At 55.0% G+C, this 12,976-nt stretch overlaps 2 protein-coding genes across 4 annotated transcripts in view; one reads left to right on the top strand and one right to left on the bottom strand.

Moving 5' to 3' along the window:
• Positions 1 to 2,587, top strand: part of WDPCP (WD repeat containing planar cell polarity effector) — a 157,312-nt gene extending 154,725 nt beyond the window's left edge. For all 3 annotated transcript variants that reach the window (XM_074864905.1, XM_074864906.1, XM_074864907.1), the window contains one exon: positions 2,409 to 2,587. In XM_074864905.1, coding sequence (XP_074721006.1) covers positions 2,409 to 2,459 — 51 coding nt within the window. In that variant the 3' untranslated portion in view covers positions 2,460 to 2,587. The remainder of the gene's footprint in view (positions 1 to 2,408) is intronic.
• Positions 2,588 to 8,854: 6,267 nt separating this feature from the next.
• OTX1 (orthodenticle homeobox 1) lies at positions 8,855 to 11,718 on the bottom strand. Its single transcript, XM_074864904.1, has 3 exons — positions 11,062 to 11,718; positions 10,318 to 10,469; positions 8,855 to 9,613 (listed from the first exon to the last, which is right to left on the bottom strand). The coding sequence occupies exons 1-3, from the start codon at positions 11,156 to 11,158 to the stop codon at positions 8,855 to 8,857; spliced, it is 1,008 nt and encodes a 335-aa protein (XP_074721005.1). The 5' UTR covers positions 11,159 to 11,718.
• Between the last annotated feature and the right edge of the window lie 1,258 nt (positions 11,719 to 12,976).

Genomic DNA, 12,976 nt, shown 5'->3' with positions numbered 1-12,976 from the left:
GTCTGAGATGGCTTAGTGGCTTTTCAATTATAGGGTGTGCCTTCCTGTACCGCTCCTCCCTTCGCCTGCCGGAGCGGGACCACATCATTACCATGCAAAGCCCCACAATCTGAACTCTCCAGGGCACAAGTGGATGCTCTCCTGTCAGGATATTCATGTTTTCCTTCTCTGGATGACAAGCTGCTCATTACCATAGGCAGCAGCACTGCAGTGCTGGCTTCCCCTGTTCCTGGACAGACAGCCCTCTTCCTGCACTATGAAAATCAACTCTCATCAAGTTATTACGGCTTCTTTTATTGCCAGGGTGCTACATCAGAAAAGATGCAGATGTCAGAAGAGGGCTCCAGTCATCATTGCTCTTCAGCCTTTGATTAACATTAAACATCTCTACACGCTTGATGCCACACCACAGACTTCCCACACCAAGGCTGCTGTAGTTTGACCACAGAGGTTTGCAAATAGGTTTTTTAAAAAGTATATATAAAAAAAAAAAAAGGCAACTAGGTAGGTCTGCAGAGCTGTGTTGGTGTGGGATGAGACTTTGAGAGTTCTTCTTAACCTCTCCCCATACAGAGGCACAAATCACAGATCCAAAAACCTGGGTCAGATATCTATCTGATGCGCTCAGGACCCTGATCCTTGAACAACAGGGACCTACCCAAACAGCTTTGAACATGGGGCTGTTCTCCTCCAGCTTGCCTTCACCTTCCCCCCTATTTCCTCAGTCCCCAGAGCAAGCAGCAGCAGAAACCCCTCTGCATCAGGCACTGACACAGCTCTAGAGAAAATAGTGCCACCCCTTACCTTCAGCCGCTGATGCTCCTCAAGGCTCTACTGCTGTGGCTCCCCTGCAAAAAAAATCTTTTGTATTTTTTTGGAGCCTCCAACAAGTGCAGTTCGGAGAGCAAGGAGAGCCCACAGAAAGCTTGCGGCCACCCAAAAACCAAGGCACATACACACAGTCCCACCATGAGGGCTGCCACTGAGTAAGGCACCTCATAACCTCCTTGAAGACACCTGCCTAAGCATCAATGTTGGCGGTGAAGCCACGCTTCGAGTTTCAACGCTGGAATAACCTGGTGGGATCTGGAATGCAAGCACTGGTTCAGATGGGACATCGGAGACACTTTCTCGTCATCTTCAAACTGCCTCTAAGAATTAACAGAGCCACCTTCTGCCATCTCCCTGCAAGGGAAGTGCCAAGCAACGGGCTGGAAACAAAACTCAGTGTCTGTATAGCGCTCGTTTTGAGCCATCACACTTTTACTGCTCCCTCCGCGCTGAGGTAGGGAGGTTGTACACAGGAATGCTGTTTCAGAGGGTGATCTCTATCTCTGTGGTGAAATGCACGTGCCATGAGATGGAGCTGCTGCTCTGTAAAGATTCCTTATGAAGCTGCAAGAGTTGTTAGGGGAATTCTGTTTTTTCCTCTTTCCTGAAGTCAAGGAGCTGTGAGTCACTCACATGAGTCCCGTGCGCCTCGCTAGTGCTCCAGCAGCCTGACACAGCCCTGACAGTCACCTCCTGGGCCCAAGCCCACCCTCCTTCCCATGACAGCCACCCCGTCCTGCCCTCTGAGACAGGACAAACAGACATTTCCCTTTGTTTTCAGCTCCACACCTAGTTTTTCTTTGCATCGTGAAGAGCTGGCTACTCATCTGTAATTCAAAAGAAAGCAATGACTCACTAGACTACAGCACTTTCCAAGGCAAAGTATTTCATGCCTTTCGCAGGCACGCTAGCCTGTGTTATGAAATAACCTCTATTTGTGGCACATCTTCTCCCCATCACCATGTGCTTTGCAAAACCAGAGTGCTGGGGTTTCCACCCTGCACAGGCACCGAGCGCAGAAAGAGGAGCTTGAATTTGTGCTTAAACCACGTATTTGCATTGTATGAGGAATGCAAAATGCCATCCCCTGTGTAACTTTGAAAACCTGGCTCGCTATCTGCTGGCGTTGACCCAGGCTTGTGGTGTTTGCAGTATGTTTTAATTAAAAGGTAACAAAAATCTGAAGGTTCACTTTTGCCAATAAGCTTCCAGGTGCCAGGGAAGGGGGCTCAAAGGCAGGTGGAGCCTCAGCTCCCAGCCCCTCGCATTCCAACCCTGTGCCCACCGCAGGCAGCACCATGAGCAGTCTCTGGAGCTGCAGCACCTGGTTTCCCCAAGAGCAGCAGGGGAGGGGTGATGCAAAAGGACTTATAAAAAGGGGAGAAGTGACTTACCTTGAACCCCAAGGCAGTCTCCACTGCTTCAGGGCTGCATCTTCCATTCCCAGGCCAAATAGGGTCAGTGTCTGCAATTGTCTCTTCTCTGGGGGTTGGGATGGTGTTTCTGATACCCGTGTTTCCATCCCTCATCACCTGTCCCTTCAGCCTGCCTGATCCTGCCTGTCTTTCTCCCCGCAGGAGATCGGAGACAGTGGGTCTCTCAAAGTTGTGCACTTCGGGCTGGTGTGACTGAGCTGCCAAAGCAAAGAAGGGGAGACCTCATCGAGGTGGTGAAGTTCACGGAAGGTCCTTCAGCGAACTGCCAGCCAGCCCTGGATCCGGCCACTAGCAGAAGACAAAACACCAGGCTTAGAAAATACGCTGCCCTTAGACCTCTGAATTATTTCTGAATTAGAGCGAACATGTCCATGCACAAACTGCCCCATGTTTGCTGATGGAGGGCAATTTGGTGACATTTTCATCGTGTCATTCAAAGACATCAAAAAAGCGAGTAATTGTGGATCGCCACTTACTGTACAAATGCAATGCTGAAAAATTTGGGAGGGGGGATTCTTGGACAAATCCATAAACTTCTCAGGAGAAAGTCTGTAATTCTCTATGCATTATATATTTTAACAATCTTCACTTGGAAGCAGATTTGAATTTCCACTTAAGGCTCTGAAAACCGTCCTATTGAGATACCAGCAGATAAAATCTTCGCTCAGGATACCTCTGTGAAAGAGCAGCCTTTCACAGTCGGCAGCATTTTTCGAAGAATGCTCTCAATTTTCATATCTAGATATATCATCTTAGTTGAATAACCATTATTTTGCCTTGAAAAAAAGACGCAGAGCCTCTTAAACATCATTCCATTGGAGTCCAGATTTTAATCTGCCTCCTCTAACCACGAAGAGAAAATGCACTGAGAAGGTAACACAACCTGTTTCAGCCCTCTCGGTTTTTTCTGACGGTGAAGAGGGGCGAGCATCGTCGCAGGTCTTTCTTCCCACCATTTGATGAGGTGCAGCGTGTACGGGTGCAGATTTTTGTACTTCACCATAGGCACGAGTGTGGGTTAAGCTTGAGCTTTTTTTGGGAGTATTGGGTGGTTGCAAGCTGAAGCCGGCAAGCTTCTTGAAATCAGTTTTGTATGATGAAAAAATTTGTACGATGAATGGACTGAAAATAAAAGCACAATGTAAAAAAAACCCAAAACAAAACACAAGCCATTAGAAGTATTTTATTAACAAAAATTCTGCTTCTACTCAGATAAAATATTTGTGTTTGTTTTCCCCCACGAGCCAAAATCCCGCTGAATTTCTGCTGCACGATGGGCAATATTGATCGCACCAGAGAAACTCCCAACCCATTTCAGCACTTCATGCGAATTGGTGCCTTTCCATGAGCATATTCGATGGAGACTTTTTGCTTTGCAGTTTGAAGGGACCGAATGGGCTGCAATGCATCGGGTTTTTTGTACACTCAACAGGGAAAAATTAATAGAGCTTTGAAACAGAGCAGGCTGCTGCACCACCTCCCCTCGCAGAGCCGTGCCTGTAATGGCTGTGCTTCACACAGCACTTGGAGGGGAGTGTGCCTTTAATGTCCTGTAGATTTAAATTTAATTTCTGAAATACGCATGGCGCAACGATGGACCACGGTGATCGCGTGCTTGTTCTGCATAAGGCGCTGCGATGCGTTGCTTCGTCGTACAGCTATTTTGCTGAATTGCAGCCATATTTCTGTCAGTACAAGTGATGGTCTATATGAGGGATTAATCTGACACCAGACAGTGATTCCTAATCCTTCAGTATATCATAATCTATTTACTTTGCATGCTAAGAGGATTTCAGTTTAAAAATATACAGGAAACGATACTAGAAATGTACATAAGATCCAGAATGCCGTTTCCTAAAATTGCAGTTTTTCATTAAAAAAAAAAAAAAAAAATCCCCTCATGGCTTTCTTGGAAAAGTCCTGTCTGTCCTAGAAAAAGAAGTGTTGAATAGGGATTTAACTGGAAATAGGCATATGTTTCCCTTTAGGCTTCAGCCCTCTGACCATTTTCACCCTCCTCCTTCCCCACAGCTTTTGTGCTTGACCATACGACATGAAAGAAGAGCTCTCCAGTATAGCAGGTTCCTCGGCTGGGAGTTACACCGGCAGGTTTTTATTGACAAATTCAGAACAGGTTTGGAACCAATGTGGGCTTTTATGTGCATTAATTGCTACTCAAAGTGCATGAATTAGCAGTGACTGGCTAACATAGAGGTCAGCACAGGGAAAACCACAAATGGTTGGGTGCGATGGCTCCTTATTCATCTGTAATCATATGTTTTCTCTGTGCTCTGCCAGAAAGGCTGTCTACAGAATAACTGTAGTAAGTCGTGTTAGTGGGTACATCTCCTGAAACTTACATCATAATTTATATTTCTAATTTTTTAATAATTTAATTTATGCTCAGCCATAACACTTTGCGTCCCCAAAGCACATCCTGCACCCGAGCTGGCTGTCGGCCACGCCAGCCAGCATCAACCCTGCCCAGCCTCTGCCTACCTCTGCCTGGCTGGGTACCACTAAGGGCGTTCAAATCACTGCCTGGCTCTACTATGTACAGAGGGGTTAAAAGCAAAGCTTTCCAGGAGGGGACTCTACTCAGAGCAAGCACTCTGATAACAGCAAAGAGAGCATAAATTATTTCAGGCCCGTGATGCACCAAGCATAAAGACCATTGACAGCCCAAGCTGGGTAGTACTCTCCCCTCTCTGCCTCTCTTTTTTCCCCCCACCAAGTCCTGGCTCTTGACTTACAGGCAGGAAAGCACCACGTGCCTTTGGAGCAGGCGCTTGCGTGCGGAGGCAGCTGCCGGCACTCGGGCGAGAGGCAGGAGCTTCGTCAGCTTGTGGTGGGTAACCCAGCTTCTTGGCACCGTGGCACCAGCCCCTGGGCCGCTGGCAGCACTGTGGTCCAGCAGCAAATGCTATTTTAAAAAAAAAAAAAAAAAAAAAAAGATACTAATAGTAGCCATGCACCCAGCAGCCTTCTTGCTTGAGACGTGAGGCACCAAGTCACCCAGGCGGCTGTTTCACAACCAGGCTGCCCAAAAAAAAGCCCCACGATCTCGCCGGCGCCTGCTCCCGGAGCCGATTTACCTGCCAAGACTTGCGCTCGGGGCGGCAGCGCCTCTTCAAGCCTCGGGGAAGCCCACAGTGGGAGAAATTTTCTCCACCACCCGAGTCCCAGCGGTGCAGGCATGCATGCTAGCAAAATGGGGGGGGGGGGGTGCTGGGCCCACCCCCCAAATCTGAGCACGACCCTCTCCAGACCACACTTGCCCACTAACAAGTACAAGTCATGTCTTGCTCACTCTGCTGGCACCGACCCATGGATGGCAGAGGGAGGACGAGGCCTGACCACGCTTGGCTCACCGGCAGGCATTGCGCTGGTTAGTCACCACACCGCTTTTCCAGGGGGGTTTCTACCCAATACAAGAAAAAAAAAAAAAAAAGAAATTTGATTTGTTTTGCAGCAAACCAGCTGTCCCCACTTGAGTTGTGCTTGTCGACCTTCGAAGAAACCCAGGACTGGGAGAAATGCAACAAAAAAAAAAAATTAAAAAATGAAGCCAGGCATTGAGGGCAAAGCCATTATTTGATGTGATCTGGAACAGGTCTCCTCGGCGTCCCCGCTGCCAGCTGGCCTCAGAGACTGGCCCCGCTGCTGTGCTCCAGGGCTGCACGAGTGGGACAGGAAAATGCCCAAATTGTGGTGTGGGGGATGCTGGAGAAGCCACTGGGAGCTGCTGGGTGCCCAAACCAGGGGGGTTTCCCCTGGGGGATACGAGTGATGACCCTACCACAGTGGCCCCACCTCAGTGGGGAGCACTGTCTGGAGAAGTTTAAGGCCATGTCCCCAAAACTGAAATTCAGGCTCCCCTCTTGGCTATGTCTCTCAGCATTGCTGATTTACTGAGTTATAATGAAGCACATTTTTTTAAGGAAGATGAAATGCATGTAATTTTTGTTTAAAGATGGGGGGGGGGTGTGTTATACACTTTATACACCTGCTGGCTCTTGTCCCTCAGGTGCTCACTAAATCTGGGAGGGCAGCTGCAGTTTGCTTTGTGCGCAGCACAGATTTTTTTTTTTTTTTTTTTTAACAGCTCCAGGAGGGCTGTGATAACTTTTTGCCCTTTGAAAGAAGGGGGATGCATAAGCTGGTGGCACCCAGACCCAGCAAACGTAGTCGTCCCTAAGACTGCCTGTACAGCCACGCTTTGGTGTGATGCCTTACTAGTGCTTGCAGAAGAGAACAATTATTTCACATGTATATAAAAATAAATATATATATGTATATATATGCACTGAAGGAGACAACAAGGAAAAGAACCGTTTAAAGGAAAAAAAAAATCCTCTAAAATCAACTTGGCTACCATCTCTCCCTGCTGTGCTGTGTGAGTACTGGGGGCCAACCCTGGAAAGCTGAGCCCATGGCCCCTGGGCCTGATCCCCCCCCCCCCCAGTTTGCCGGCTGCACCCTCTTTCCCAGCAGCCGCGGCAGCACATCACCAGATCTGCTTGCACCCCACTGGGATGCTGAGGGGGGGCTGTGGAGAGGTGCAAACCCTCTCCAAAGTGGCTGCCTGGAGCACGTCAGCACCTCGACATCTCTCACCACCCCCCTCCATTGTCCCTGCTGCCCCAGAAGTGCTGGGGGACACCAGGGATGGGGACACATGGCACAGCCCTAGAGCTCCTGGCTGCAGTGAGCACTGCTGCAAGACCACAGGGAGCAGGATGGGAATTTGGGGATGCCTCCCCCCCCCCCCCCAAGTGCATCAACAGCTCAAGCAGGGTAGCAGTGGCCCCAGTGGTCCCCTCAGCCTGGGTCCCATGGGAGTGGGAATGGCCCCAGCACCAGTGGGCAGCCTCCAACAACTGCGGGGAAGGTCTGGGGGGAAAAAAAGGGGAGCTTGTCATGAGAAATAATTCATTGCCCCTTTCCCCGGCTGGATCACACCCAGCAGCAGCTGAGGAGGGAAATGCTGGGAGCCAGAGCTGGAAACACGGGTGTCGAGCATCCCTGCCTGCACCTGCCTGCACCGGGGGGGCAGAGGTCTGTCTGCATGGCTGTATGTCTGAGCAGCCCTCACACCCACCACCACCCAGGACTGCCCGTGGGTCCCAAGTCTGTGGGGTTGCTCCACCGGGTTGGGGCAGGGGTTGCTGTTTCAGCCAGTGTTTGCCCATCTTGTGGGTCCCGCTGGCAGAGCAGTGCAGCAATAAAGCAGTAACCAATTAACAGCTTCAATTAACATAAAAGCAGTCCCCAGTCCACACCCACAGAGGCAGCAGTAGGTCCCCCCTCCAGAGCACTCACAAACTCATCACACACACACCCCCATCCTGCTGGGACCCCCCAGGAAGTGTTTCCCAGCACCTCATTCCCTGCAGAGAAGTTTCCTGGGGACGAGGAGGCAGGGAGGAGGAAGGAGGACAGGACACCACGGCGTTTATTAGTTTGGATTTTATTGGGGTGGGGGGAAGAAGGGGGGGGGGGGGGGGGTTGCCTTACAGTTGAAGGGGTAAGTGTGGGGTTACGGCATCAAAAAATTCACACGTACATGGTCCCTCTCCTGCTATGGGGCAAAGCTGCTGGAAAGCACCAGGCTGAGGCAGGTGGCCCAGACCCACGAAAACGCACCAACCACCTGAAGGGGCTAAAAAAAAAAAAAAACCACCCCAAACAAAAAAACACACACTCCCAAAAAGTCATGCCCCCCCCAACCCCAATGCACAGCTGCTTTCCTCTGCACCCCCCTCCCCCAAAAAATAAACCAAAACTTTTTTTTTAACTGCTTCTTTTTCTTTCCTTTTTATTATTTTTTTTTGTTTAATTTTTTCCAAAAGTTTTGCTTTTTTTGGTCTGCAGGTTGTGGATCAGCTGGGCAGCCCTTCCCTCCCTCTGGGCACCCTCCCTGGGCTGCTGCCCCCCCTTCCCCGGCCCTGGGACGGTGCAGCCAAGCTTGCGTGGAACCCTGGAGGATGGACGGAGGATGTGAAACAGGGAAAGATTCATTTTTAGGGACAAAAATTAAAATAAATTTTTTTTTTGAAGTTCTGTTCCATGTTAGACTCTAGATAAATGCCAACCCAACAGCATCAACTAAAAATAATCACGGTCACTGGAACGGACCTAGTATTTACATCGTTCCCGCCGCTCCCAGCGGCAAGAGGCTGTACAGGACCAGCGAGCCAGGGGCTCCCGCAGCCCAAGGGGGGGGTGGGGAGGGTCCCCACATGAAGTTGGGGGGGGCACTGGCAGGGCAGGAGCCAGCCTGCGCCTCTGCCCAGGGGGCAGCAGGGGAGACGCTAGGCTTTTCTTTTTTTTTTTTTTTTTAAACTCCTCTTCTGTTGTGTTTAAAAAAATAATAATTATAATAAAGCCCCTGGAGGGGCGCAGGAAGCAAATAAATATCAGTCAGTAGAGATGGGGGTGGCAGGACCCCCCCGGGGCATTGCCACTGCTAACGAAGAGGGGGGAGAAGGAGGAGGAAGAGCCAGAGCCAGAGTCCTGCCCGGGAGGCAGCGGGGAGACCCCAGGCAGGGGGTCCGTGGCAGCTTGGGGGGACGGCGGTCAGCCCCTCACAAGACCTGGAAGCGCCAGGATGCCTGGTCCTTGTAGTCGAGGCAGTCAGGGGAGTTGAAGTTGAGCTTCCAGGAGGCGGCGGCGGCAGCAGCGGGTTCCTTGTAGTCCAGGCAGTCGGAGGAGTTGAAGGGCAGCCCAGTGCCGCCATAACCCTGGTGGTGGTGGTGATGGTGATGATGGTGGTGGTGGCCCGAGCTCTGGCTCAGCGGGTGGTGGTGGTGGTGGCCAGGCACCGAGGAGGGCCCCATGGGGCTGAGCTGGTGGGGATGGTGGTGGGAGTGCATGGGCGCCAGGTAGGAGCTGCAATCCACGCCCCCGAAATAGGACGAGGAGGGCGGTGCGGGGTAACCCTGCCCGTACCCCCCGCCTTGGCCGTAGGACACAGGGTAGCTGGCGGAGGCGGCAGCGGCAGCAGGGCCAGCCCGTTGCATGCAGGACGCGGCGGCTGGCGGCAGCGGCTCGGGCACCGTCACCCCCGCCGGCGCCGCGCTGGGGGAGATGGAAGCCGGGCTCCAGATGGACGACGCTGGGGTGCTGAGAGATGCCGGGGCACCCGCCGGGGCCGATGAGGCTGAGCTGGAGGAGGAAGAAGAGGCTGAGCTGGAGGCCGCTGCTGGCGGCGTGAACTGCCCACTGCTCTCCGAACCCGAGCTCTCTCGAGCCGGTGAGGATTTCTTCTTGGCCGGACGGCTCTTGGCCCCGCCGCCGCTCTGCTGCTGCTGCCGGCACTTAGCACGGCGGTTCTTGAACCAGACCTGGAGAGAGAAAATGGGGTGCAGGGGGATGAGCGGCAGGGCAAGGAGGGGCGGTGGGGCGAGCAGGGGGGGGGCTTGCCCCACCACCCCTCCTTGCCCCCAGAGCACCCAGCCAACCTCACCCCAGCACCAGTTTTCCCAGCACCCACGCCCAGCCATTAGCACTGCACACCCCCACACCCCAAAAAAAAACCCTGCCCCGCCTGTCACCCAGGCCACCCCGCATCCCGCCCCAAGCAAGGATGCCCAGGTCCAGCGGCTGGGGTGTCCCAGTTTGTGCTTGTCCGCAGCAGTAACAAAATATTGTTTGGGGGCACGGATCGTGTGTGGGGTGCTGCCCTGCTGGGCATCATCATCTGGGGAGCAGCACCGGAGGGAGCACCCCTGGGAAGCACCCGGGCAGTGTAGCTGCTACACCCTGGGGCAGGTGGAAGGGACAGAAAAATATTAAGAAAAATAAAAAGAATTTTAAAAAAGGATAAAAAAAGGATAAAAAAAGAAAAATAAAAGCCCCCCCCCCTTTGCCTGGATGTCCCCACGGCGGGACAGACGAGTGGCCGGGAGCCCACGCGCATCCCAGCCCCAAGGAAAGAGGGATGAGTGCGGAGGGTGAGCCGGGTCCGAGCGGCACCAGCCAAGGGGGGGTGCCCCCACATCCCCCCCACCCACAACGGCGTGGGATCCCCCCCACGCAGGTCCGGTACCTGGACTCGGGATTCGGGCAGGTTGATCTTCAGGGCGACCTCCTCCCGCATGAAGATGTCGGGGTAGCGGGTCTTGGCGAAGAGTGCCTCCAGCACGTCCAGCTGCGAGCGGGTGAAGGTGGTGCGCTCCCGCCGCTGTTTCCGTGGGGTGGCTGGGGGCGAGCACCGCCACGCCGGTCACGCCGGGTCCCCCGCACACCTCCCGCACCCTGCCCCGGCGTGGCGGGAGTCCCGGCATAGCCGGGGCAGGGGCCTGAGAGGCATCCCCCGCTCCGACCCCAAAAAGCGGCGGTGCTCCCCACACACCCCGGCCCCACGGCAGTCGGGCTTTGCCCCTCCGGGCCGGACCCTGTCCTGCCGCGGGCAGAGCGAGCGGCACCGGGCTGGGCAAGGGTCAGGCCCAGCCCCGGCGGGAGCAACGGAGAGATTTCGTTGCGTTGAAATAAATCTACTTCTTGGGGGTTTTAAAGCTTTTTTTATCCTTAAAAATCCCCGCAGGAACGAAGGAGCTCCGGGGACGGGGGGAAATTCAGCCGGGCCCGGTGCTGTCCCCCCACCCTAGGCTGCGGGCAAAGGGGGGCACCCACCCCACAGCCCACCCCAAACCCTACAGCCCCACGGGCTTCTCCAAACCCGCCCGGGATGGAGCTTTTCCCCCCTCCACTTGCTCCCGGGCAGGCACCCGCCAAGGCGCGGGTGGGCAACGGCAGGGATGGGGAGGGGGCCGCGGTGCGGGGCACTCACCCGGGTACCCCACGGAGGGATGCAGCAGGTCCATGGCAGGGCCCGTCAGCCCCAGCCCGTTCATGCCGTAAGGGGGCTGTTTAAGGTAAGACATCATGCTAAAAGCCGGGCAGGTTTCCTCCAAAGTCCCGCAGAGAAAAAAAAAAAAAAAAAAAGAAAAAAAAAAAATGTGTGGGGTGGGGAGGGGGGAAAAGGAAAAAAAAAAAAAAGCAAGCCCCAACAAAAAGAACCCCTGAAAAAACCCCAAACGAGAGGCAAAAAAATTAAAAGCCAACAACAATTAAAAAACGGAGCACAAAATCGGCGTAAAAGGAGTTTTTTTCGTTCCGTCCCGCCGTCACCGCCGCGAGGTCCTCAAGCGATCGCAGGCAAAGGGAGACAATAAAAAAAAAAAAAAAAAAAGAAAAAAAAGAAGGAAAAAAAATTAAAACGACAACGAGGATCGGGAAACAAAAAGGCGGATTTCTTCCCCGCGCAGAGGCGAGGCCGGAGCGTCTGAGGAAAGAGCGGAGAGAGGCGGGTTAGGGGTCCGGGCGCCCCGAGTCCTGCCGAGGGGCGCCCCGGGGCTGCGCGGCCGCGGGGCTACGCGCACGCCGGCGCGGGGGCACCGGTCGGGCGGCCTTCGGTGGTAAATTTTATTATTATGACTATTATTTTATTTTAAACGAAGGCGAGTTGCGTGCAAGTGCCGAGAGGCAACAGTGCCCGGCGATGGGGAGAGATAAAGCAATTATTTAAAAAGATAATTGGATTAGGAATCAAAAGGAGGTACCAGAGGAGGGAAGTATAATTAATTTAAAAGCGAGCAGACGGGGACGTTTTAATTAGAAATGGATAAGAGTTAAAACGGGAAAAAGGAAAAGGGAGAGCGCAGGCACCCGCGCGGGCGGCGGGGCCGGGCCGGCGGCGGGGCCCGTCCCGGGGCTGGGGGGGCTCCGGCGGGGCCGGGGGGGACACACGGGACCCGGCGGCCGGTGGCAAAAAGCAGCAGATAAACGCGGAGGGGAGGAAGGGGCGGAGAGAGCCCGGGCGGCCCCGCCGAGCCCCGGGGGCGGCCCCCGCTGCCGAGGCCGGGACACACTCCCACACACTCCCCCCCCCGCCCCGGGGGCATCGCGGACGCCCCGGCCCGAGGGGGTGGCAGGTTTTGGGTGGGGGTGAGGGACACCCCCCGGCAGGCCGGGGCCGGGCGGCAGCGCCGTGACCCCGCACCCGGCGTTGCATAACTTTGCCGGTAAGCGCGGCGGAGCAGGACCGTCCCGGGCGGCGAGAGGGTGGGAAAAGGGGGAAATAAAGGGGGGGAAAAAAAAAAAAAAAAAAAAAGAAGAGAGAAAGAAGAAAATCGCTGGGCAGCCACGGCCCGGCTGTGCCCCCCCCCCCCCGCACACACACACACACACACACACACGGTGGGGGTCGGTGCCGCGGGCCCGCTCCGTCCCGCCGCCGCCGCCCGCTCCGTCGGGGAGCGCGGTGCCCGCCGCCCGCCCCCCACCCCGCCGCCTCACCTGCGCGGCCACCTGCGGAGCGACCGCAGCGGAGGGGGCTGCGCGCAGGGCGGAGCGGGCGGGGGGCGCGGAGGGAGGGGGCGGGCGAGGCGGGGGAAGGGGGGGGGGGGGGGGGTCAGGCAGGTGAGAGGCGGGCTGGGGAGGGGGGCCGAGGGGGGGGGGGGGGGGGGTTGTCCGAGGCCGAGCCGCGCACCCCCAACTTGTCGGGGCGCCCCGCGTTACCTTGGCGGCGGCCCGCGCTGTCGGGGCGATGGAGCCGCGGCCCTGATGAGGATTGATCACCTACCCCCGGCCCTACCCTTGTATGTGCGCGCAAAGCATCTGCGTAACCAGCCCGGCGCCAATCCCCGGCCGCTCCCCGCCTGACTGACAGCCGCCCGGGCAATGGCAGCGCAGGGCGCCCGCTC

Source organism: Strix uralensis, chromosome 3, assembly GCF_047716275.1.
Source record: "Strix uralensis isolate ZFMK-TIS-50842 chromosome 3, bStrUra1, whole genome shotgun sequence".
NCBI lineage: Eukaryota > Metazoa > Chordata > Aves > Strigiformes > Strigidae > Strix > Strix uralensis.
This window is presented reverse-complemented; position numbering and strand designations above follow the sequence as displayed.